A 25,234-nucleotide genomic window follows, 5' to 3' on the forward strand; every position below is an offset into this window, starting at 1 on the left:
TTGTGAGTGTACTAACAATGGTAAGCAAGAAACTTTTTTTTTTCTAAAGATTTTATTTATTTATTTGACAGAGAGAGAGAAGAACAGGGGGAGAGAGAGAAACAGGCTCTCCACAGAGCAGAGAGCCCGATGCGGGACTCGATCCCAGGACCCTGAGATCATGACCTGAGCCGAAGGCAGACGCTTAACGACTGAGCCACCCAGGAGCCCCAAGAAACTTCTTTTTCTAAATATTCACAGTGAGACCCTTAGAAACAGGAAGGAAGAAAAGAAAACAGGTTACCTTTCATCTTATTTTTCTTGATCCTATCCTAAATGGATCCACAATTGCTTATGGTGGGCCAATAACCTTGGAAACCTACAAGCAACCAGTAAAATTTCTTCTTAAAGTTGTGAGGTGGCAGCTATTGTCTTTGACTGTTCCAAAGATTTCCTTCTTTTTTCCATTTTCCAAGGATAGGCACATGACACAAGCTGGTCACAGACTCTACCCCCTGGCTATAGTGATGGGTTCAGGAATGGATGGCACTGACAAAAGCTGGAATAATCAGAGTCCTTACTAAAAAAAATATTTTTTTTTTTTTTTTTTTGTGAACATAAAGGGGAAGATAATCTCTTGCATCTGGGCTCACTGTGAACCTCTTACCTCTGGGCAAGTGTTAGATGGCAAAAACAAACAAACAAATAAACATCTGGTACTTCTTCTGTTCATCTTCTCTACCAGGTAGAGAAAGCCATCGGTAATGCAGAGAAAATAGGGGGCAGGCAAAGAAAGAGACTCAAAGATATCAATATGTAGATAAACATAATTTTTGTTTAAAAATTTTTAAAGGATAATTGATTATACTACCAAACTTTAAAGAAGAAGTAATACCAATTATTTATAAATTCTTCAAAAAATATAAGAGAAGGGAACACTTCACCCCTCATTCTCCAAGGCCAATATTATTCTGATAATAAAACCAGATAAAGACATCACAAGAAAGAAAACTACAGACCAGTATTGCCTATGAACATAGATGCAAAATCGTCCACAAAATACTAGCAAACCAAATCAGGCAATATACAGGAAGGATTATACCCTATGACACTTATCCTAAGAATTCAAGATTGGTTTAATTTCTGAAAATCAATTACTCTAAAATGTAGAACATAAGAAAGGACAAACATTATGTGATCATTTCAATAGATATAGAAAAAACATTTGACAAAATTCAATACTTTTTCATTAGAAAACACTCAACATGTTAACTGGGAATGGAAGGGAAATTTCTCAACCTGATGAAAGGCATCTACCAAAAATTCACAGCTAAAATCATTGTTAATGCAAAAAACTAAATGCTTCTCTTTAAGATCAAGAACAAGATAAGATGTCCACTTATATTCCACATTGTCCTGGAGGTTCTACTGAGGGCAATTAGGCAAGAAAAAGAAATAAAAGGCATCCAGATTGAAGAGGGAGAAGTAAAACTATCTATATTTACAGATGACATGATCTTCTATACATAAAATCCTAAGGAATCCACAAAAACTGTTCAAACTAATAAATGAATTCTGTGAGGTTGCAGGATACAAGATTAATATGCAAAAATCGGTTTTATTTCTATTCACTAGCAATGAACAATCTCAAAATAAAATTAAGAAAATGATTTCATTTACAATATTTATTTCTTAAATAAAATTAAGAAAATGATTTCATTTACAATAGCAACAAAAAAATAAAATACTTAAGAATAAGTTTTTAGAAAGAAGTGAACAGAGTCCAAGATGGCAGAGGAGTAGGAGACCTTAGCTTTGTCTAGTCCCCGGAATTCAGGTAGATAGCTATCAAATCATTCTGAACACCTGAGAACTCAACCAGAGATCTAAGAAAAGAATAGCTGCAACTCTACAAATAGAAAAGCGACCACTTCCTGCAAGGTAGGAGGTGTGGAGAAGTAAATCCAAGGCGATATATGGGAAGACAGACCGCAGGGGAGGGAGCCTCAATAAGCCAGTACCAGAAAGTGATATAGTAGTGAAGTGCAAAATCAGAACTTTTATAAGTCTACTCTGGTGAAGGACGACCCTGCCTGAAAGGTGCTCAGGTGGTGAAACGGGGTAGAGTGCTGGGTGGGATAGTGTGGTCTCAGGATCCTTGGGGTCACACAAAGACCAAGGGTGCCTGAGTGCAGCAGGGCTCCCAGGCATCAGAGCGGGGAAGCCAGCTGCAATCAATGAGCCCAGGAGTGGGCTCTCAGCTCAGGGTTGCCATAAACTGCAAACTATGGCACCGTGGGTGACTGCTCTCTGGACAGGGGCCCAACAAACAGCAGAACCAGCGAGAACTCCCTTCCTCCCTGGAGTGCACCACAGGAGTCTGCAGGGTTTGAAGACGCTAAACGGGGTCTTGTGCCTGAGATAGAAACACTTGTTCACAGGCCAGGCGAACATGGAGTGCAGAAGGAGACCAGGGAGACAGGAGTGATTGACTGCTTTTCTCAGGGCACACTGAGGAGTGGGGCACCAAGCTTTTGGTTGTGGGGCCAGAGATTGGGAGGCTGCCATTTTTATTCTCATCCTCTAAAAGTACATGGAAAGCCTTCAGGGAACAAAAGCACATAGAGCAAACTGGAGCAGATTACTTAGCCTGGCCCCCTGGCAAGGGCGGTGCAATTCCACCTCGGGCCAAGACACTTGAGAATCAAAGCAACAACCCCTCCCCCAGAAGATCAGCAAGAACATCCATCCAAGACCAAGTTTACCGATCAATGAGAACAGCAAAACCCCAGCGCTAGGGGAATATAGCACATAGAATTTGTGGCTTTTTCCACATGATTCTTTAGTCTTTCAACTTTCATTTTTTTTTTTTTTACTTTTTTTTTTCCTTTTTCAACCAATTTCTTATTTTATCTTTTTAAAAATCTTTTTTAATTTTAATTTTTTCAGTTACATTCTATCCCTTCATTGTATTTAATTTTATTTTTGTATATATATAAGTTTTTCTTTCCTTACAATTTTGGGATGCAGTTTCTTCTAACAGACCAAAATACACCAAAAATCTAGTGTATGACTCTGTTCTATTCACCTGCCTCATCAAATTTCTCTTTTTTGTTTTTGTTTTTTTCTCCTTCCTTTTTTTTTGTTTTTTGTTTTTTTGTTTTGTTAAAGTCTTTTTTAATTTTCATCTTTACAATTATATTCTATCCTTTCAATGTATTTAATTTCATTTTTGGATATATAAGTTTTTTCTTTCTTTCCAATTTTGAGGTGTAGTTTCTTCTAAGAAACTTAGCAAAATACACTCAGGACAAAGTGTATTCCTCTGTTCTGTTCACCTGTCTGTTTATATCCCTTCCTTTTTTTGTTGTTGTTGTTGTTTTCTCCTTTGTTTTTTCTTATCTTTTAATTTTCATTTTTACAGTTACATTCTATCCTTTCATTGTATTTAATTTTATTTTTGTACATATATAAATTTTTCTTTCTTTACAACTTTGGGATCTAGTTTTATAAAAAACAGACCAACATACACACAGAATCCAGTGTATTGCTCTATTCTGTTCACCTGTCTGATTATATTCTTTTTTTTCTTTTTTTCTTTTCTTTTTTTTAATTTTTGGTTTTGGGTCCTTTCTGATTTGTTTAGTGTATATCACTCTGGGGTCATTGTTCCCATTTTAGGATTTTGTTCTCTCATTCATCTACTCTTCTCTGGACAGAATGACAGGACAGAAAAACTCACCTCAGAAAAAAGAACAAGAGGCATTACTGACTGCCAGGGACCTAATCAGTATGGACATAAGTATGATGTCAGAACTAGAGTTCAGAATAATGATTATAAAGATACTAGCTGGGCTTGAAAAAAAGCATAGAAGACACTAGAGAATCCCTTTCTGGAGAAATAAAAGAATTAAAATCTAACCACGTTGAAATCAACACTATTAATAGAATGCAATAAAAAAAATGGAGGCTCTACTGCTTGGATAATGCGGCAGAAGAGAGAATTAGTGATACAGAAGACCAAATGATGGGGAATAAAGAAGCTGAGAAAAAGAGATAAACAACTACTGGATCACAAGGGGAGAATTCAAGAGGTAAGTGATACCTTAAAGGGAAACAATACTAGAATAATTGGGATCCCAGAAGAAGAGGAAAGAGAGAGAGGAGCGGAAGGTATATTGGAGCATATTATAGTGGAAAACTTCCCCAATCTGGGGAAGGAAACAGGCATCAAAATCCAGGAGGCACAGAGAACCTCCCTCAAAATCAATAAAAATAGGTCAACAATCCGACAGGTAATAGTGAAACTTGCAAATCTCAGAGACAAAGAGAAAATCCTGAAAGCAGCTTGGGACAAGAGGTCTGTAACCTACAAGGGTAGAAACATTAGATTGGCAGCAGACCTATCCACAGAGACCTGGCAGGCCAGAAAGGATTGGCATGATATATTCAGGGTGCTAAATGAGAAAAATATGCAGCCAAGAATACTTTATCCAGCTAGGATGTCATTTAAAATAGAAGGAGTGATAAAAAACTTCCAGGACAAACAGAAACTAAAAGAATTTGTGATCACCACATCCACCCTAAAAGAAATATTAAAAGGGATCCTCTAAGCAAAGACAGAGCCCAAAAGTAACATAGATCAGAAAGGAACACAGACAATATACAGAAACAGTCACTTTACAGGTAATATAATGGCACTAAATTTATATCTTTCAATAGTTACTCTGAATGTAAATGAGCTAAATACCCCAATCAAAAGACACAGGGCATCAGATTGGATAAAAAAGCAAGACCCATAGATATGCTGTCTACAGGAGACTCATTTTAGACCCAAAGACACCTCCAGATTGAAAGTGAGGGGGTGGAAAACCATTTACCATGCTAATGGACATCAAAAGAAAGCTGGAGTGGCAATCCTTATATCAGAAAAATTAGATTTTAAACCAAAGACTGTAATAAGAGATGAGGAAGGACACTATATCCTACTTAAAGGGTCTATCCAACAAGAAGATCTAACAATTGTAAATAGTTTGCTCCTAACATGGGAGCAGCCAATTAATAACAAAATTAAAGAAACACATTGATAATAATACAATAGTAGGGGACTTTAACAAGCCCCTCACTGCAATGGAAAGATCATCTAAGCAGAAGATCAACAAGGAAATAAGAGCTTTGAATGACACACCAGACCAGATGGACTTAATAGATATATTCAGAACATTCCATCCTAAAGCAACAGAATACACATCCTTCTCAAGTTCACATGGAACATTCTTCAGAACAGATCACATCCTGGGTCACAAATCAGGTCTCAACAGGTACCAAAAGATTAGGATCATTCCCTGCATATTTTTGGACCACAATGCTTTGAAACTGGAACTCAATCACAAGAGGAAATTTGGAAAGAACTCCAATACACGGAGGCTAAAAAGCATCAAGTAGGAAATTAAAGAAGAATTTTAAAAATTCATGGAAACAAATGAAAATGGAAAACACTACTATTCAAAACCTTTGGGATGCAGGAAAGGCAGTCCTAAGAGGGAGGTATATAGCAATACAAGCCTTTCTCAAGAAACAAGAAAGGTCTCAAATACACAACCCAACCTTACACCTAAAGGAACTGGAGAAAGAACAGCAAATAAAGCCTAAGCCCAGCAGGAGAAGAGAAATAATAAAGATTAGAGCAGAAATCAATGAAATAGAAACCAAAAGAACAGTAGAATGGATCAACGAAACTTGGAGCTGATTCTTTAGAAGAATTAATAAGATTGATAAACCCCTGGCCAGACTTATCAAAAAGAAAAGAGAAAGGATCCAAATAAATAAAATCATGAATGAAAGAGGAGAGATCACAACCAACACCGAAGAAATACAAATGATTATAAGAACATATTATGAGCAACTATACACCAACAAATTAGGCAATCTGGAAGAAATGGATGCATTCCTAGAGACATATAAACTACCAAAACTGAACCAGGAAGAAATAGAAAACCTGAACAAACCCATAACCAGCAAGGATATTGAAGCAGTAATCAAAAATCTCCCAACAAACAAGAGCCCAGGGCCAGATGGCTTCCCAGGGGAATTCTACCAAAGAAGAATTAATACCTATTCTTCTGAACTATTTCAAAAAATAGCAATGGAAGGAAAACTTCCAAAATCTTTTATGAGGCCAGTGTTACCTTGATCCCAAAACCAGACAAAGACCCCACCAAAAAGGAGAATTACAGACCAATATCCCTGATGAACATGGATGCAAAAATTCTCACCAAAATACTAGCCAATAGGATCCAACAGTACATTAAAAGGATTATTCACCATGACCAAGTGGGATTTATTCCTGGGCTTCAAGAGTGGTGCAACATCTGCAAATCAATCAGTGGGATACACTACCTAAATAAACAAAAGGACGAGAACCATATGATCCTCTCAAAAGCAGAAAACGCATTTGACTAAGTACAGCATTCTTTCTTGATTAAAACTCTTCACAGTGTAGGGATAAAGGAACATGCCTCAATATCATAAAAGCCATGTATGAAAAGCCCACAGCAAATATCATTCTCAATGGGGAAAAACTGAGAGCTTTTCCCTTAAAGTTGGGAATACAACAGGGATGTCCACTCTCGCCACTGTTGTTCAGCATAGTACTGGAAGGCCTAACCTCAGTAATCAGACAACAAAAGGAAATAAAAGGCATATGAATTGGCAACAAAGAAGCCAAACTCTCACTCTTTGCAGATGACATGATAGTCTGTGGAAAACCCAAAAGACTGCACCCCAAAATTGCTAGAACTCATACAGAAATTTAGCAAAGTGGCAGGATATAAAATCAATGTACAGAAATCAGTTGTTTTCCTATACACAAACAATGAGACAGAAAAAAGAGAAATTAGGGAGTTGATCCCATTTACAACTGCACCCAAAACCATGAGATACCTAGGAATAAACCTAACCAAAAAGGCAATGGATCTGTACTCAGAAAACGATAGAAGACTCATGATACAAATTGAGGAAGACACAAAGAAATAGAAAAACCTTCCATGCTAATGGATTGGAAGAACAGATATTGTTAAAACGTCTATGCTACCTAGAGCAATCTACACATTCAATGCAATCTCCATCAAAATGCCATCAACTTTTTTCACAGAACTGGAACAAATAATCCTAAAATTTGTATGGAACCAGAAAAAACCCCAAATAGCCAAAGGAATGTTGAAAAAGAAAAGCAAAACTGGTGGCATCACAATTCCGGACTTCTAGCTCTATTACAAAGTTGTCATCATCAAGACACTATGGTACTGGCACAAAAACAGACACATACATCAATGGGACAGAATAGAGAACCCAGAAATGGACCCTCCACTCTATGGTCAACTAATCTTTGACAAAGCAGGAAAGAATATCCAATGGAAAAAAGACAGTCTCTTCAACAAATGGTATTGGGAGAATTGGACACCCACACGCAGAAGAATGAAATTTGACCATTCCCTTACACCATACACAAAAATAGAACTCAAAATGGATGAAAGACCTAAATGTGAGACAAGAATCCATCAAAATCCTGCAGGAGAACACAGGCAGCAACCTCTTTGACCTAGGCCACAGCAATGTCTTGCTAGACACGTCTCCAAAGGCAAGGGAAACAAGGGCAAAAAGGAACTACTGGAACTTCATCAAGATAAAAAGCTTTTGCACAGCAAAGGAAACAACTGACAAAACCAAAAGACAACCTACAGAATGGGAGAAGATATTTGCAAATGATATATCAGATAAAGGGCTAGTATCCAAAATCTATAAAGAACTTATCAAAGAACTGGAAGAAATGGATGCATTCCTAGAGACGTATAAACTACCAAAACTGAACCAGGAAGAAATAGAAAACCTCAACACCCAAAGAACAAATAATCCAGTCAAGAAATGGGCAGAAGACATGAACAGACATTTCTCCAAAGAAGACATACAGATGGCTAACAGACACATGAAAAAGTGCTCCACATCACTCGGCATCAGGGAAATACAAATCAAAACCTCAATGAGATACCACCTTACACTGGTCAGAATGGCTAAAATTAACAAGTCAGGGAATGACAGATGTTGGCGAGGATGCGGAGAAAGGGGAACCCTCCTACACTGTTGGTGGGAATGCAAGCTGGTGCAGCCACTCTGCAAAACAGTATGAAGGTTCCTCAAAAAGTTGAAAACAGAGCTACCCTGTGACCCAGCAATTGCACTACTGGGTATTTACCCCAAAGATACAAATGTAGTGATCTGAAGGGGCACATGAACCCCAATGTTTATAGCAGCAATATCCGCAATAGCTAAACCAGGGAAAGAGCCCAGATGTCAATCGACAGATGAATGGATAAAGAAGAAATGGTATATATATATAATGGAATATTACACAGCCATCAAAAATGAAAAATCATAGGAAACAAACTGAGGGTTGTTGGAGGGGAGGGGAGTGGAGGGATAGGGTAACTGGGTGATGGACATTAAGGAGGGCACATGGATGTAATGAGCACTGAGTATTATATAAGACTAATGAATCACAGGCCTGTACTTCTGAAACCAATAATACATTATTTGTTAATTAATTGAATTTAAATAAAAAATGTTAAAAAAGAAACATTTCATAATAATAAAGAGGTCAATTCATCAAGAATACATACCAATTCTAAAATTCATAAAACAAATTCTGATAAACTGAAAAGATAAAGAAGTAGACAAAGTCAGTAAAGAGGTAGACCAAAAAAAAAAAAAAAAATCAGTAACATACAGAACCAGTAGACAAAAAAAATCAGTAACTATGCAGAATTCTTGAATAACATTATGAAAGAGAAGAAGTAGTAAAGCATGTTTTAAAAAAAGAAAAATTAAGCTGGCAAAAAATTCTAAACATGTCAGTTTAAGTATAATGAATGCAATGAGTTAAGTATCTTATTTCAAGAATATGCTATATATTTCTGTTTTCTGGATTGTTTTCTCAATTATTAACAATAAGAAGAAAAATGTATTATGCTTCTTACTTTTTACAATGAAAGTTAATTCTATTCATCTAATTTTAAGAAGAAACAACCAAACAAAATTTGGAAGGTACACATAAAGAATTGCCTAGAAGGAGTTATTATTGGGATGCCTGGGTGGCTTAGCGGTTAAGCGTCTGCCTTTGGCTCAGGTCATGATCTCAGGATCCTGGGATTGAGTCCCGCAGGTCCTGGGATCGAGTCCTGCATTGGGCTCCTTGCTCAGCAGGGAGCCTGCTTCTCCCTCTGCCTGCCGCTCCCCCTGCTTGTGTTCTCTCTCTCTGACAAATAAAAAAAAAAAATCTTTAAAACAAAAAAAAGGAGTTATTGTTGCTAAAAATAGAAAAGTATTAAATGTTAATGATAGAAAAGAAGAAAGATCTTCAATTAATGATTATAATTCTACTTTAAGAAGCTAACAAAACAGGGAACTTAAAGTCAAAATAAGCAGAAAGAAGAAAATAACAAGGATGAAGAAAGAAATCACTGAAATAGAAAATGGGCAAACAACAGAGAAAACCAATATATACAAAGGTTGCTCTTTGAGAAGAGCCACAAAATTGATAAACTGCTGGTTAGTTGGTTAAAAAAAGGAAGACAATACAGTGACCAATATCAGAAATGAGAGAGGGAAGATTACCATAGAATCTACAGATATTAGAAAAAATAAAGCAATGTTATGAACAATTATATGCTAATAAATTTGACACCTAAATTAGTGTAATGGGTAAATTTATTGAGAGATACAATTACAAAACTGACTCAAAAAGAAACATAAAATCTAAATAGCATTATATCAATTTTAAAAATTGAATCTGTAATTAAAAACACTTCCATAAAGAAAACCCCAGGTCAAGATGGCTTCACTGGTGGACCTATCTTTTAAGGCAAAATTATACCAGATCTACAACAAACCTAGAAGAAAGGGAGAAGGAGGGAACACATTCTAAGACATTTTATGAGGCTATCATTAAACTTACATTAAAATCAGACAAAGAGATCCAAGTAAATAAAGTGACAGGTCAATGGATGGAAATAAATGAATCTTAACTGAATTTTAGCAAAAATGGATCCTTCAGTATGTAAGGGGGTGGTGTAAAGTTCACTCAATGTCAAAGACCAATCAATATAATTCAACATATAATAATTTCTAAAAGTATGCTCATGTAAATTGATGCAAAAATTTTTGTTACTATATTCAACATCTATTGAAGAGAAAAACTCTCAGCAAATTAGGAAGAGTACTTTCTTACTTTCATAAAAAATTTAAGCATACTGACAATACCACGTGTTGGTGAATACATAAAGCCACTGCAGCTCCCATACATTACTGGTGGGAATGTAAAATGGTACAACTACTTTGAAAAAGTTTGGCGTTTTTTTTAAAGGTTAATATACAATGGCCATATGACCCATTAATTCAACTCTTAGGTATTCAAAAACGAATACATATTCCACTCAAAAGCATACCCGGATATTCACAGCAATTTTATTCCTAATAAACCTAAACTGGACACAACTCAAATGTCCATCAGAGGTGAATGGATAATCAGATTATCATATAATCACACAATGGAATACTCTTTGGCAATAGAAAGTAACACACTACTGACAAATACAAAAGAAAAATACAGTAAATCTTAAAAAAAAATCATGCTGAGTGAATGAAGATTCCTGAAAATACATCGTGTATGTTTCCATTTACATGAATTCTAGAGAAGACAAAACTAATCCATAGAATATTGGCTGCCTAGTGCTGAAGGTCAGAGGACAGGCTGACTGGGAAGGGGCACAATTAAACTTTTTTGGGAGGATGAACATTTTTTGTATCTTGATTATGGCATTAATTATATGGGTACATATATTTGTTACAACTCATTAAAGTGTTTATTTAAGTGGGTGCATTTTCCTATGTGAATTAGACCTCAATAAACTTGATTTAGAGATAAACTGAACAAATATCCACAAATTGAATAGTTACAGGAAAAGCAAAATTCTACCTAATAGTTTATTAGATGAGGTAAGTTACTGTAAGTTACTGTTCTAATGAAAATGCTATTATGAAAAGATTGAGTAAGGGTTTCCTTTATAATAAGAAATAATAGAAAATGCAATGATAGTGTCTCTCTCTGAGAGGCATAGATAACTAATTGTGTTATTAAGTATAAGTCTTAATTAATGAACATGAATGATTATTCTACTCAAAGTAAATTTATGAGGCAAGACATAGATGTATTCATCAGCACAAGCAACCTATATTAATTTTCCTAGAGCAGCTGTAACAAATCACCAAAAACTGGGTGGCTTAGAACAACAGAATTTTATTGTCTCACAATTTTGGAGGCTAGAAGATGAAATCAAGATGTCAGGGAGTCATATTTTCTTAGTCCTTTTGTGCTGCTATAACAAAATACCATAGACCAGGTAGCTTACAAACAACAGAAATTTATTTCTCACTGTTCTGGAGCCCGGGAGTCTGAGATCAGGGTGCCCCATGATTGGCTGAGAGTTGTCTTCTGGGCTGCACACTTGTATCCTTACTTGGTAGAAAGGGCAAGGGCGCTCTCTGAGCCTCCTTTACAAGGGCACTAATCCCATCCATGATGGCTCCACCCTCATGACCTAATCAGCAGGCAAAGTCCTTACCTCCTAACGCCATCACTTTGGGCATTAGGTTTCAATGAATGAAACTGGGAGGGGACACGTTCAGACACATTCAGACCATAGCACTTTCTCTGGGGGGAGAATTATTCCATGCCTTTTTCTTAGCTTCTGGTATTGCTGCAAATCCCTGGTGTTCCCTGGTCTTTAGACAAATCAATCCAACTTCTGCCTCCATTGGCATTCTCCCTGTGTGTCTTTTGTCTCCTCTCCTTTTTTCTTCTATGGATACAAGTCATACTAGTTTACAGCCCACCCTAACGACCTCATCTTAATTTGATTATATCTGCAAAGAGCTTATTTCCAAATAAGGTCTCATTCACAGGTACTGGGGGATTAGGATTTTGTCATATCTTTTGGGGGACACGATTTAATCCATGCCCGCTCCAGATATCTGGCACACACAGACCAAAAACCTTTATTTTTATTACCATCATTTATACTCTCTCACAATTTACAACTCTTACAATTTCTTAGTTCTGACATGAGTGTCCTGTACTTGTTTCTCCTTGTTTCTCTTTTGGTAAATGTCTACCTTGTTTACTATAAAATCAGCTTTTACAAAACTGTTTACTTTAAAAGCAGCAGATTTCAATTAATACATGCCAAGAAATACTACATACAATCTTTAAAATATATAGAAATATGAGAGCGGTCCTCATGAACCGTGTAAGGGAGTCAGCCAGGGGCACCCCAAGCAACTCTCCACAACAGGCAGAATTAACATGGGTGGAAGTTTCTCCTCCAACACGTCCTTCATGTTCTCTTTTCTGAGACTCACAGATTTTACCACCATGCCTAGTTACCCTCTGGGTCAGTTCAAACACTCAAACTCTTCTTGCACTATGAAAGAATTTGGTGTTAGCAACTACATTCAAGCAAGCCAATTCACCAGAAGTCTCATGTTACTCCAACAGCTTGGCACACATTCCAAGAACGGAAAAATTCCTTCCAACTACTTTTATGCCTCACATCCCTGGCTAATCTGTAAGTTCCCTATTCTGGATTTCAACTCTTTCTTTCTTTCTCTCCAGATTTCCACCACTAATCTGGGCATGGTTCATTTATTATCTGCACCCAGGTTCATCATCTTTGTCGAACCAGGCTAAAATCACTGTCTTGGCTAATGAATCACTGAGCTCTGCCCACAAAAAACCTCTGACTGGCATTTGTCTTACTTACTGACCTTTGGCCTCTTATTCATTTCTTGAGCCAAACTACAGAATTGGAATTCCTTTCTGGATGGACTCTTCAAGAGCTCACACCCCTTTCTCTTTATGCTCTTAAAGTTCATTTTTCTCAACTTTCCATAGAAATCAAGACAGCTAGTATTTTTCCCTAGATACCAAAAAATACTTAAGATGACATATCTATAATTAGTAACTCCTCTCTCTCCATTCACAATCTCTTTTGGAGGGGGCTGTTGTCTTTTATAACCAGGCATTACTAAGTGAATAAGTGATAAAAACTTCAGAGAGAGATGATTCCTTTAGAGACTGTTGTTCCCAGTTAGCACTGACACTCCTGGTAACCCCCGACCCCAAACTATTGCTCCCCAATAATCCTTCAAGTTGCAAAGAATTTTTTTTCTGTTAATGATAAATCTTTAGTTCAAAGAAACACTATTCATTCACATGCACTCTCACACATTTGTTTTAATTAAAGATTTTTATTTATTTATTTGACAGACACAGAGAGAGAGCACAAGCAGGGGGAGCGGCAGAGGGAGAGGAAGAAGCAGGCTCCCCCATGAGTAGGGAGCCTGATGCGGGGCTAGATCCCAGAACCCTGGGATCATGTCCTGAGCCAAAGGCATATACTTAAGCGACTGAGCCACCCAGGCGCCCCTCTCTCACACACACACTCTTGCTCTCTCTGCTTAGTTTTCTCCATTGAAGAACTTGGAATACTCTGAGTACCTCAACTCTATAATGCACGCACTCACCCCCATCTTTATGACCCCCTCCAAAAGAAAAGACTTTTCCTTCCTAAAACTGATCAAGCAACATCCCACAGGTAAGTGGACTCTACTGCATTTATATAACGCAGGACTCCTGATGGCTTTGCCAGGCAGTCTAGGACACTTCCACCCAACCTTCCCTGGCTCTCTCCCTCACTGGGCTCAGACCTGCACCACAGCCTCACTTGCATCTCCCTCCTTCCCTGCCCCTTGCCCCATCCCTTTTCTTCCACAGGTATTTGTCCCAATAAAATGCTTGCATTTAATCCTGCCTTGGCATTTGCTTCTTGGAAGACCCAGCCTGACACATCGGGATTAATAACTTATTTAATATTATATTTCCCTGAAACTAGCAACTTTTAAATGGGTCCTCAGAAAATGGGTAAACAAACAGGGATTTTGTAAAGTAGATCTCAGATACAGAGTTCCTCCTTCTCCATTCCATTCACCCCCACCTTGAAAAGGAGACTAACAAAAAAAAATAAGGCTTTTGAATAGTTGTATCAAATTAATAGCTTTCCTAATATTAAGAGATTCTTCTTTATGTACAAATTCATCCAGTTCTAATAAGAAGGGAGCAAATTAGGAACTGTTCCTTGAAATTAGCTACTTAGGTGTCTGTTTCTATGATTTAACTATAAGCTCCTAGAGGGTTGGCATCCCATTTCATTCATTTTTTTTACTGAGTACTGGATTCGTAGCAAGTACTCAATAAATAATCTACTGAATGGAAGCAGGAAATGCTCAATCACAGTGAAGTATAAAGATGGGGACGATAGTTCCTAGACCCTTCTATGGATATGAAAAAACATAAAATATATCTATTATCTTCATTATATAAACCATAGAAAATAAACTTCAAGTTCCATTTTACAAAATATAGAAAGCAAACATCAACAAAAATCTTAACTATAGTGGGAATAAGAAAAAGATAAAGTGAGAAAGATTATAAAGAATTTATTTTAAACTGTTGAGAAACTCTAACAGTGATACTCTTTTGGTCAAAAATGGTTATCTTGCCTTTCTAAGAACTGTCTAATACATAACATCTGGATTTAGGAGAGTAAGTTGCAACAGTCATGTGGCTAGAGCCATAGATTTTATTTTTATATATATATAAAAGCATAGTATACATATGCTATGTATACTGTATATTATATAAGATATAGATTTCTTTCTACCAATAAACTTCACCCTACTGTAGACATATTCAAACTTCATTATTCATACACTGCCGACAGACAGAATTATGTTTCTCCAGAACAAAAAGTCCTGTATCTTCCTACCATGTCAGGTAAAGGAGTTTCTTTACAACAAAATATTGATCCACGTAGATGATAGTGGAAAGTTGACATTTACAAAATATTTCCATGACAGCAAATGGAAATAGAACTAAAAGAATTGAGAGTTAGATAATTAGACCCCACAATTTCTGATTCCTTCATTGTCATTAAGAAGAAGAGCAATTTATTTCACCAACTGTTGGCATATTTGTGATGATTAAATTCTTACTATAGCAATGAAAACAAGTGTATCAGTGGAAATCTCAAACAATGAAGCTTTAACTAGTATTTCCCATAATAGATGAATACGTCTAAATTATACCTCGTCATTGAGGAATTTTTGCTGTACATTAATGGATTTAAAATCTAATTAACTTCCCTATACTCTTTAAGAACACTACAATAACACTGGCCTGACTCATAACTTTTAAGTACACTTAGTGAACTGGAGAAAGTGGAAAAAATATTCCACATACCAGAGGCAGAAAAAGCAGAAAACATTTTTCTTCCTTTCCTTTTCATTATTTTCCCCCAGAACCTATTGCAAGTGGGGTGAGATTAAAGACAAAAGATATATCTGAAACAATCTACAGTAATTTAAAATGATTAATTCCAGGTCTTTTAACATATAAAATGCTCCAGTGGAAATTTTAGGTAGAGTAAATCCTGTCGAACTGCAAGTTGTTACTGAAGTATCTGACATCGGGAAGTCTAATTTTTGCACTACAACCTTAGGAAGAAAATAAAACCATAGCTCTTCACATTTCAAATTAACATCATTTTTCCTATGAGTCAACCAAATAACAGATATGAATTGAAGTACCTACCAGTTTTAGGGTATGATAAAACATTTCATGATGACTCCCCAGTTAAAGGAACTAATCCTAAAGAATTTAACATGTGCTTTATGTGAAAAAATTAGAAAAGCAAATAATTCTAAGCAGTTAAACAGAAGTAATGAATATATGAAAATTTTCAACTGAAGGTTAAGAAAAACAAGGAGACCTATAATTTTAGAAAGTATAACAAATTTGGTAGCAGAATAGAAAGATATGTAATTTTCTAGAAGAGATATTTTTTATTTAATATAGTAAGCAATGAAATTCTAATTATAAAAAGTGAGTAGGTAGAAAAGAAACATTTATTCCTTTCCCCAGGATACTATTTTCCTAGTTAGCTGTCTGAAGCCATTCAAACGAATAGAGTACATCTCAAAAAACTGTTTATGAAATTTCATTATAAATGGCTTTGGTAACAAAATATATTATACATACTAAAAATAAGCAAGCTTTCATGCTATAGCCTTTTCTTTCTTTTCTTCATCCAACAAATATTTATGGAGCTCCTAGCACATAGTTAAGCATTATTCTAGAGCTACGGATACAGCATGAACAAGATGGACTAAAATCCTGGCCAACATGGAACTTACTTTCTAGGTGAAATAAATGACAAGCAAGAAAATAAGTAAAAGGTCTAGTATGTTTCATTCTACTTCTATTCTATTGTCATTCTGCCATAATATTGTCCTCTGATTTAATGCTATGGGATGTAGTTTAAGTAAAATTATAATGTGATAAAAGCCTTTTGATATTTCCATAAACCCTCTTGGCCCGGTTCTAAGGTAGATCTGTCTTAAAAGAATTATCATGATATAAACCAGGGATCACCAAACTTCTCCTGTAATGAGTCATATATAAATATTTTAGGCTTTGCAGACCACCTATGATCTTTGTTACATGTTCTTCATTTTTTTTAACCCTTTAAAAATGTAGAACCACTCTTACCTCACAGGCTATACAAAAACTTGCCAGGGCCTGAATCTGGCCTACTGCCATAGCTCTCCAACCTCTGCCCCAAATCTGAGTATCCCTGCTTTAAGTGGCTAGGTTTTTTTTACATTTATTCTTTTGCTCTTTATTATTCATTTTCCAAAATTTAATAAAACATTCTTTCCTAGAGCTACAATATTTCCAACCAGAGCAGCCTCAAAGTCAGTTCCAAGGAGCAGGCCTACCTGCTCTATTTCACACAAGCAACAGAGAAATACTCTTGGCAAAAAACCCTTCCTAAGTCTATATGCTTTAGAGAGATATGGTGGTGGAGGTTGTAGATGCTCTCCACTGACTTCCTAGGGCAGACACACAGAAAGTCTAATGTTCCCTTACCTTGCTGGAGGAACATCAATATTGGAAGAAACAACTTTCCGTTTTTGCTCAAGGAGACAGATGGAGCGAGTGTTTTCTTTTTCATGGTCAAGGGCTCGGTTGGCTTTTTTGGTGTCTGCTGTTTTCACATCTTCCTCCATGGCCAAGGGAAACAAGTGTTGATGAGACATTTTTTTACTAGAGTCACGTTTTAAGTCCTCTGGTTGAAATGTGAAGGTCATTTCCCGCTTAATGCTCCCCACCTGTGAAATGAAACACAAAAATTCTTATTCGCCCAGAACATCAGCTTTGCATAACTATATGCAGATGACCCTAGAAAAGAACACAGATTGGAGACCTCCTTGTTCATGTTAAAATTTTATAGTTTAAATGAAAAAAAATGTAACATAAAAATAAGATAACTGACATTACAAAGTAATAGACATTTGATGCATCATCTGTCATAATGCAAACAAGCAGCATCACAAACATAAGAAGAACCTTTCAGGCATACAAAAACTTTGAAGACTTGAAAGCATAATGCTTCTAAAACAAATCTAAAAATTTAATACATCACTGATTTCTCTTCTACAACTGAGAAACTCAATTAAGTAAATAAATTCTTAAATATTTCACACTAATTATGTTGAATAGAAGAGTACTATAAACATAAAATGAGCCTTATCTTTGACTATGAATAATGATCTTAACAATACTCTTCAGTTCATGAAGAACTGTTTTTTATCTTTTATCTACAGAAGTTAAGATCTTAATGAAATCCCTTATTAGTATGATGATAAAAAAGTCATTAATTTTTCTTATCATTTTTGACTAAATACAACAATGCTTAAGGTTTAAGGCAAATATAAAATTAAGCCTCAGGGCCTTGACTCTGGTTTCAGAATTTGTGATGACTAAAAACAAAGACTGAAGTTAAAGAAAGATTTTTGTAAAGGTGGTTGGTATTTTAAGTGAGGTTTGGAATGAACTTGTTAAAGTCATGAGTGTACAAAGAAGAGCCAGAGGGGGCTCCTGGGTGGCTCAGTCGGATAAGTATCTGCCTTGGGCCCAGGTCATGATCCTAGGGTCCTGCGATTAAGTCCCACATTGGGCTCCTTGCTCAGCAGGGAGTCTGCTTATCCCTCTCCCTCTGCTCCTACCATGCTCGTGCTCTCTCTCCTATCTCTCTCTCAAATAAAATCTCAAAAAAAGAAAAGTGAAAAAGAAAAGAAAAGTGATCAGTACTCCACTGCTCAGTGGATTGTGTTTCAAAATACACACACCTATAAGGCATGTCCCAGGCCCATTCAACAGTTCATCCCTTTCGTGGACTGAGTCTGTAAAATCAAAAATCTTCACTTACCCACTAAATAGAGGATATGCTTGTTTCCTTCTTTTTAATTTTAGGTAGGAGGAAAAGCACAAAAAAATTGATCAAATAGATTTAGAATTACAGATGCTAAAGCCACAAACATAAGGCATTTTCAGAATAAAATGAGAATATGTGTGTTCAATAATAGCATACTGGCAACATATGATACTAAAGACCAGAAATTTTCAGACTAAACGGAAACTCTGAGGCATGCATGTTAGAGTCACAGGACCCGCTCACATATGAGAATTCCCAGAACCCAGTGATGAACGTGTGCCTTGGAGTCCACTTGGCTGGAATGTCTCTTTCAAATGAACATTGAGCTCTAAACTGAGCTCTCTTCTCTCCTTGGCCTATACTTGTGAGGACAAAATGATCTTCTTCCCATGGGGTTCCTGTCAGACCTAGCCCCAGGAAAATGATCAGCCACTTTTGGTCTTCTTGCAACTCATTAAAAAGTTACCATATTTCTTTTTTTTTTTTTAAGATTTTATTTATTTATTTGAGAGAGAGAGAATGAGAGACAGAGAGCATGAGAGGGAAGAGGGTCAGAGGGAGAAGCAGACCCCCTGCTGAGCAGGGAGCCCGATGCGGGACTCGATCCCGGGACTCCAGGATCATGACCTGAGCCAAAGGCAGTCGCTTAACCAACTGAGCCACCCAGGCGCCCTAAACTTACCATATTTCTTAAAATGAGTGCTTTTAAGAGCTGTTTTAATGACATCAATACACAATAGAAAAATATAAAAAAATATTTCATACTTCAAAAAATGTAATGAATGTTCAATAAAAAAAATGTAGCTTGGAAAATCTACAAATGTAATTACTAATATTTCAAACATCCATCAGGAGTCACTTTCTATGTAACCTTTTCTGCCTGGAGGTAGGAGAGGGAGGTGATTTTTCACTTCCATAGCACCTCATTCCAAACCCATGTTACAACAGGGATACGCTAAACACCAGGCATAGAAGATGAAAACAAAGGCCTGGTTTTGACAATCATAAATAGTTTCCCCCTAAGTGTCAAGAATTGCATTAATTAAATACTTAAGTAGTCATTAGTATTAAGTTGTAGCAATAATTGACATCTATTCCTCCCTTGGGGCCAACTGTACTGGTTAAATGAATTCAATCCCAAGACAGGAGTAGTGGAGAACATTACAGGAAGCTCAGCTTTTAGTTTCAGAATTTTAGGGGAAAAAAATCCAGCATTCTAAAGCAAATTAATACAAAGTAGAACAAATTTCCTATAGAAATTGTGGTATAATTATATGTCATGCTCTTAGCCAAGACTTCATAAAAAAATATAGTAATATTCAACAGTGTAAGCTATAAATCTTCCATAATACCTCTTAAACAAAAAATTAATCTCTCCACAGTAATGAGGGAATTCTAACAATGTAATGGATTTCAAAGACTATTTAGCCCAAACTCCTTATATTAGAAGTGGAATTAAAAGGAATTAGAAATGGACCAAAGAGGACAAAAAAATATAGTGATGAGTAAGTAGTTTGGTGGAAGGAGTGGGTGACAGGTGACCTTCATTACATTACTAAGCTTTAGAGTTTACATATAGAGATTACATGTTCTTTTTAACATTCTTTTATCCGTATCAGATAGTAACATTTAAAAGATTTTTTAAAAGAAGAGTTCACAGGAAAGTAGAGAGTGGGGAGAGTACATGAAGTCAAATCTTGAGAAACTGGGCCTAAAATGGCCCAGAGAGATAGGATGGTGGCTGGAGAGATGCTGGACAAGGGAAAATGTTCTAAGATGAAAGGTAATAGAGCATGTTTGAATGCTGAGTCAGAATGGAAAGAAAGGGATGAGTAAGGTTAGTAGTAGCAGTAGAAGGGGATAGGGCTGATATCCAGGTGTTGCACCATTAGCAGATTAGCAGAAGAACACAGCAAAAGGAATCTATGAACCCTGATTAAATTTGCACCCCTATTAGATTAGTGGAACAAAGCAGCTAAAGGAAGATATGGTTCCATTTATATGAGATTTCCAGAAAAGGCAAATCTATAAAGACAGAAAACAGACCAGTGATTGCCTGGGGCTGGGGGTGGGAGCAAGAACTGATAGCAAGTGCCCGCCAGAGAACTTTCTATGGTGGGGGAAATGTTCTAGAACTACACTGTAATGATATCTGTATGATGCTATAAATTTATTAAAAATCATTGAACTGATTTTTATGAGATGTATATTATGGTATGTAGATTATACTTCAATAGTACTGTTAATTAAAAAAAATAAAATAAAAAAGAACTAAGCCAGGAGTAACTGGTGTGGAAAGTATATTCACAAGAACCCTGAGATCAGAAACTGGGAAATTTCTGGTGCTTGTAAAGCAACTTCCATAAAGTCTATGAATCTTTTTTTTTTTTTTTTTTGAAACACGGGTGATGTGGCAAGCCAGGCTATCACAAGCAATTGCATTCTTATATCCTGCATACTGGTAAGATGGGGCTCAATCCATTCCCCACTCAAGCCACGTCCCCTGGCTTTGTCACCCATGGAAGAGAGACACGTTTCTCATTCTTCTACCTGGAGAGGAATTTTTGTACTTCATCTGTCCAAAGAGGACACTCTTACTTATTTTTTCCCCAGTTTGCACAATGCCCTGGTGACAAAAGGAAAAGTCTTCTGATGATCTACATGGCCTGGGCCAAGTTAGCTTCCTTCCTGGAAGCAGGTATCAATGAATTATGTGACTCCTATGAGCTGGATAGCTTTGATAATAGAAATGTTGAGGGTATCAGAAGAAGCACTCTATGCTACAGCTCAAAAGGAGGCAAAGGCTTCAACACGGAAGACAGCCAGAAAACAAACACAATCTAGAAGCCCCGAGTGACAAATAATGAAGAAAAACAGCAAGACTGTTGACTAGTAATTTCTAGGAGGAAATACAAGGCTAAGGTTTAGGAATAATGTTAGTCTAGATTAAGAAAAAATAAAGTGTCTCCTGCCCAGGAAAGGATTCATCTGACTATCCCACACTGATAAGACTAGACGTTAGAAGGTAGCAGTATTTCATTTTGGTTGCACATTTCAAGATGGGCACGGACAAATTGGAATAAAGACAACAGAATGATCAGTATGGCAAAGGATCTTATTGGGAGGAACGGGGAGTATTTTGTCTAGAAAACAGAAGAGTTATGCCCCACACAGCTGCTCTTAGATGAATGGAGAGCTCTCCTAAAGAAGAGGAATTTGAGTTCTCCTGTGTTCCTCTAGAAACAGGATCAATGGCAATCACTTCTGCTTCCAACTAACTCCCATCTGACCTTAGGGTTTACTCGCTCTTCCTCTTTTCTTCTTCTTACTCTTTTACCACATTGTAAATGAAATATTGTGTATCTATAAGAAATACCACTTTCTACTTACCTGTGTTTTCATGGAGACATAAACTGTTAAGTAGGTAGATTCTCAGAAGCTACTTCATCTCACCTAAACATTTTGTTTTTCACTGTTTCTGTAGAGTTTAAATGTACTTTTCATTTTTAAACGTGTTACAAAATATATGCTAGTTATTAAATTTTCAATAAAAATACGTATAAAATAAAATGGGGAAAGCTTTCTATTCCTCCCCATTCTTTTCCCCGCCTGCCCAGTCAAGTCCAACCCTTAGAGAGAACAGCTTTTAACGATTTACTGCAACATGTCAAATTACTTAAAATGCATTAAATACCTATCAATGCATATATACTATTTGGAGCATCTAAACATGAATGTGATTATACTACATGTATTATTCTGCAACTTATTTTCTTACTTCACAATAAATCAGGGGCAACTTTTCATATTAGTAGTAGATCTACTAATTTTTTAAAACACTGAAAACTATAACAGTTCATGAGATCAGATTTTTTAATTGATCTTTTTTTTATGAGACTTTTTTTTAAGATTTTTAAAAATTTTCTTTATCTGACAGAGAGAGACAAAGCGAGAGAGGGAACACAAGCAGGGGGTAGTGGGAGAGGGAGAAGCAGGCTCCTCGCTGAGCAAGGAGCCTGATGCGGGGCTTGATCTCAGGACCCTGGGATCATGACCTGAGCCAAAGGCAGATGCTTAACAACTGAGCCCCCCAGGCGCCCCTAACTGATCTCTTCTTGAGAGACACTGAGGTTCTTTTCAATTTTTCATTATTAAGAATAATTCTACAGTGAACATCCTTGTATATGTATGCATTTAGCTTTATGCATTTTGCAAGCATTTTTCTGCAGGAAAAATTCCTGGAGGTTGGAATTTCTGAATCCAACAACCAAAATGTTCTTCATAGGGGAACAAAGTCTGGAACACCCACATGATGGACATACCATGAAGTCACCAAAAGAAGGTCATCAAAATATATCCATGATCTATTAAGAGGAAAACATTTGTCCATGATCTATTAAGAGAAACAGTCAAGTTGTAGACTAATATGTTAGGCATGATTGCACTGTATTTAAAAAACAGAGTAGTTTGCTAAGGAGCTATACACCTTAAGGAACAGAAGACTGAATGGGCCAAGAGGGCACTCTGACTTCTTTTCTTATATAATTAGAAATGCTTATGGATGGACACACACACACACACACACATACACACGCACACAATTTTTAGGTAGTGAGATTATGGAAGACTTATGTATTTAAGGTTTTCAAATTAAAAAAATTAAAATAAAGAATTTAAAAAATAAGATTCACAAAAATTATGAGGAATAATGCTCTGTGCTAATGACATATAAGGAAACTGGGACTCTCAACTACTGTTGGAGGGAGCATACATGTTGTAGGAGGCCCACCTGGTGAAAGGTAGCAAATTTAATTGTGTATCCCTTTGTTTTAGCAATTCTACATCTAAGGAAAAAAAAAGAGAAAAGCACACAAAGATATTTATCCCAGAACTTTTTTTTTTTCAGAACTATTTATAACATTAAACAAATGCAAATTCCCTAAACACCCATCAATAAATTTGGGGTTAAGTATACATAAGCAAAATGTATGGTTAAAAACTGAGACATATCTCTATATTTATTAAAATGGAAAGACATCTAATGTATTAACTGAAAACAAAGGAAATCCAAATGAATATATGTAATATGATCTCAGGAAAGAGGGATGTGTCCATATAAAGAGAGAGAAAATTCTTTTTTTTTTTTTTTTTTTTTTTTTTTTTTAAGAGAGAAAATTCTAAAAGGACATTCCAAAATGTTAGGAATGGTTTTCCTTGGGAGCAGATTTATAGGCCAATTTTCCTTTCTATTTTGTTTGCATATAATTTGGTATTTTAAAACCTATGAAGTTATTCTATGATGAAAAAATACATGTCATTTTTATATAATTGTTTCTCAAGAATCTGGCATTTATATAGCTAATACTCTTTCTTCTACTAGCTTTCAATTATTAGTATATATGCATATATTAAAGGGGAAAATGAATTACTTAAAATAATACATTCACTTGCACTATTACTTTCATTGATTATCAGCACCTCTCAATCATATTGTACTACAATAACTACCACTGAATTCCTTCTTTCTACCCAACGCAGAAGCCCTTCATGCAGCACATCACAGATACATGCATTATCCAGTGTAATTTCTTGCATGGGAACAAAGCTTCAGTGTTCAATTATATAAGAATACTACCAATTACTGAGTTAACGAACAAATAAAACTTGAAATTTTTATTCCAATGAACAGCTTTTGTTTTCCTAAAAGAAGATAAACAACATAACTATAAATATGATATACTAGGGGAAATTGCAATATTTTAAACAAGAAGTTAACAGTATCTATTTAAATCTTGAATATCTCTAAATGATGTCCTTTGTAAATTGGATGCCACTTTCTAAGACAGGGACTGAAGCTCATCAGCTTTTCTCAATACAAAAACATCTGGTTTTCATAGGAGGATTCCAACAGCTCATTAGAAAAGAGGATGGCTTCTAACATCAGCCCACTTACTTGATCAATCCTTTCTTCTGTCTACACTCAAGTGCATTCCAGGCCACCTTAATCCTAACAATCTCCCTATGGATTTGCAGTAGTGAGATGCTAAAAAGCATGTGTCAACACTCCCTCTTGGAAACTGTCCTTGCTTACTCATCTCAACCCAATAAAATTTGAGGAGTTGGCTCTGGAGATTAACTGGATTTCCAGGAATAATCTGCAGAAAGCCAACCCTTTTGCCTTTTGGGGCTTTCTGCATAGTAAGAAAGTAAAATCGAAATTCTGGAAAAGAGAATGAAATTCATGCCACAGCAAAACCACTCTGGGAGAGCAAGCCTTAGGAAGCAAGTGAATGGTCTACTTGGCCAAGCAACTCTTTAAGACTCTTCCATTCACCAGGAAACCACACAGACCTGAAAAACTTTGTAAGAGAATTTTTCCTATTTCAGATTGTGTTTCCCCACATTAAGATCTATTTTTTAAACTTGTTTTCAAAACACATAGATACACATTACATATTTAGTGACTGAGGACAATGGCATATCAACCACAGTATGGAATATGTAGTCAGACCCAAAGATTTTCAAACATGTCTCACATGTCACAAAGAAAGCAAAGGTTACATTAATAATAGGAACAACTGATTGTGAACTAATTTAACATATTACCACTAAGGGTCATGCTCAAAGAAAGATCGGGCTCTTGAATCAATTGTTAACAAGTATGTCCAAAAACAGTCAACAGAACTCTCCTCATCACTTTAGATTAAATTCTTCAAATTTCATGCTAGGTACACAGAAAAATAAGTCGCATGGCAAATCTATCCAGTCTTAATGAATAGGTGTAATAGAAACACTTTAAAAACAATTGC

General features: G+C 36.2%; 1 protein-coding gene across 1 annotated transcript in view; it reads right to left on the reverse strand.

Annotated features, from left to right (window-relative positions):
* Positions 1 to 23,443, reverse strand: part of ZNF704 (zinc finger protein 704) — a 196,019-nt gene extending 172,576 nt beyond the window's left edge. The window contains exons 1-2 of the mRNA XM_035011420.1: positions 23,215 to 23,443; positions 17,078 to 17,319 (exon numbers count right to left, since the gene is read on the reverse strand). Coding sequence (XP_034867311.1) covers positions 17,078 to 17,298 — 221 coding nt within the window. The 5' untranslated portion in view covers positions 17,299 to 17,319; positions 23,215 to 23,443. The remainder of the gene's footprint in view (positions 1 to 17,077; positions 17,320 to 23,214) is intronic.
* Between the last annotated feature and the right edge of the window lie 1,791 nt (positions 23,444 to 25,234).

Source organism: Mirounga leonina, unplaced genomic scaffold (assembly GCF_011800145.1).
Source record: "Mirounga leonina isolate KUSES-001 unplaced genomic scaffold, KU_Mleo_1.0 Mir_165, whole genome shotgun sequence".
Lineage (NCBI taxonomy): Eukaryota > Metazoa > Chordata > Mammalia > Carnivora > Phocidae > Mirounga > Mirounga leonina.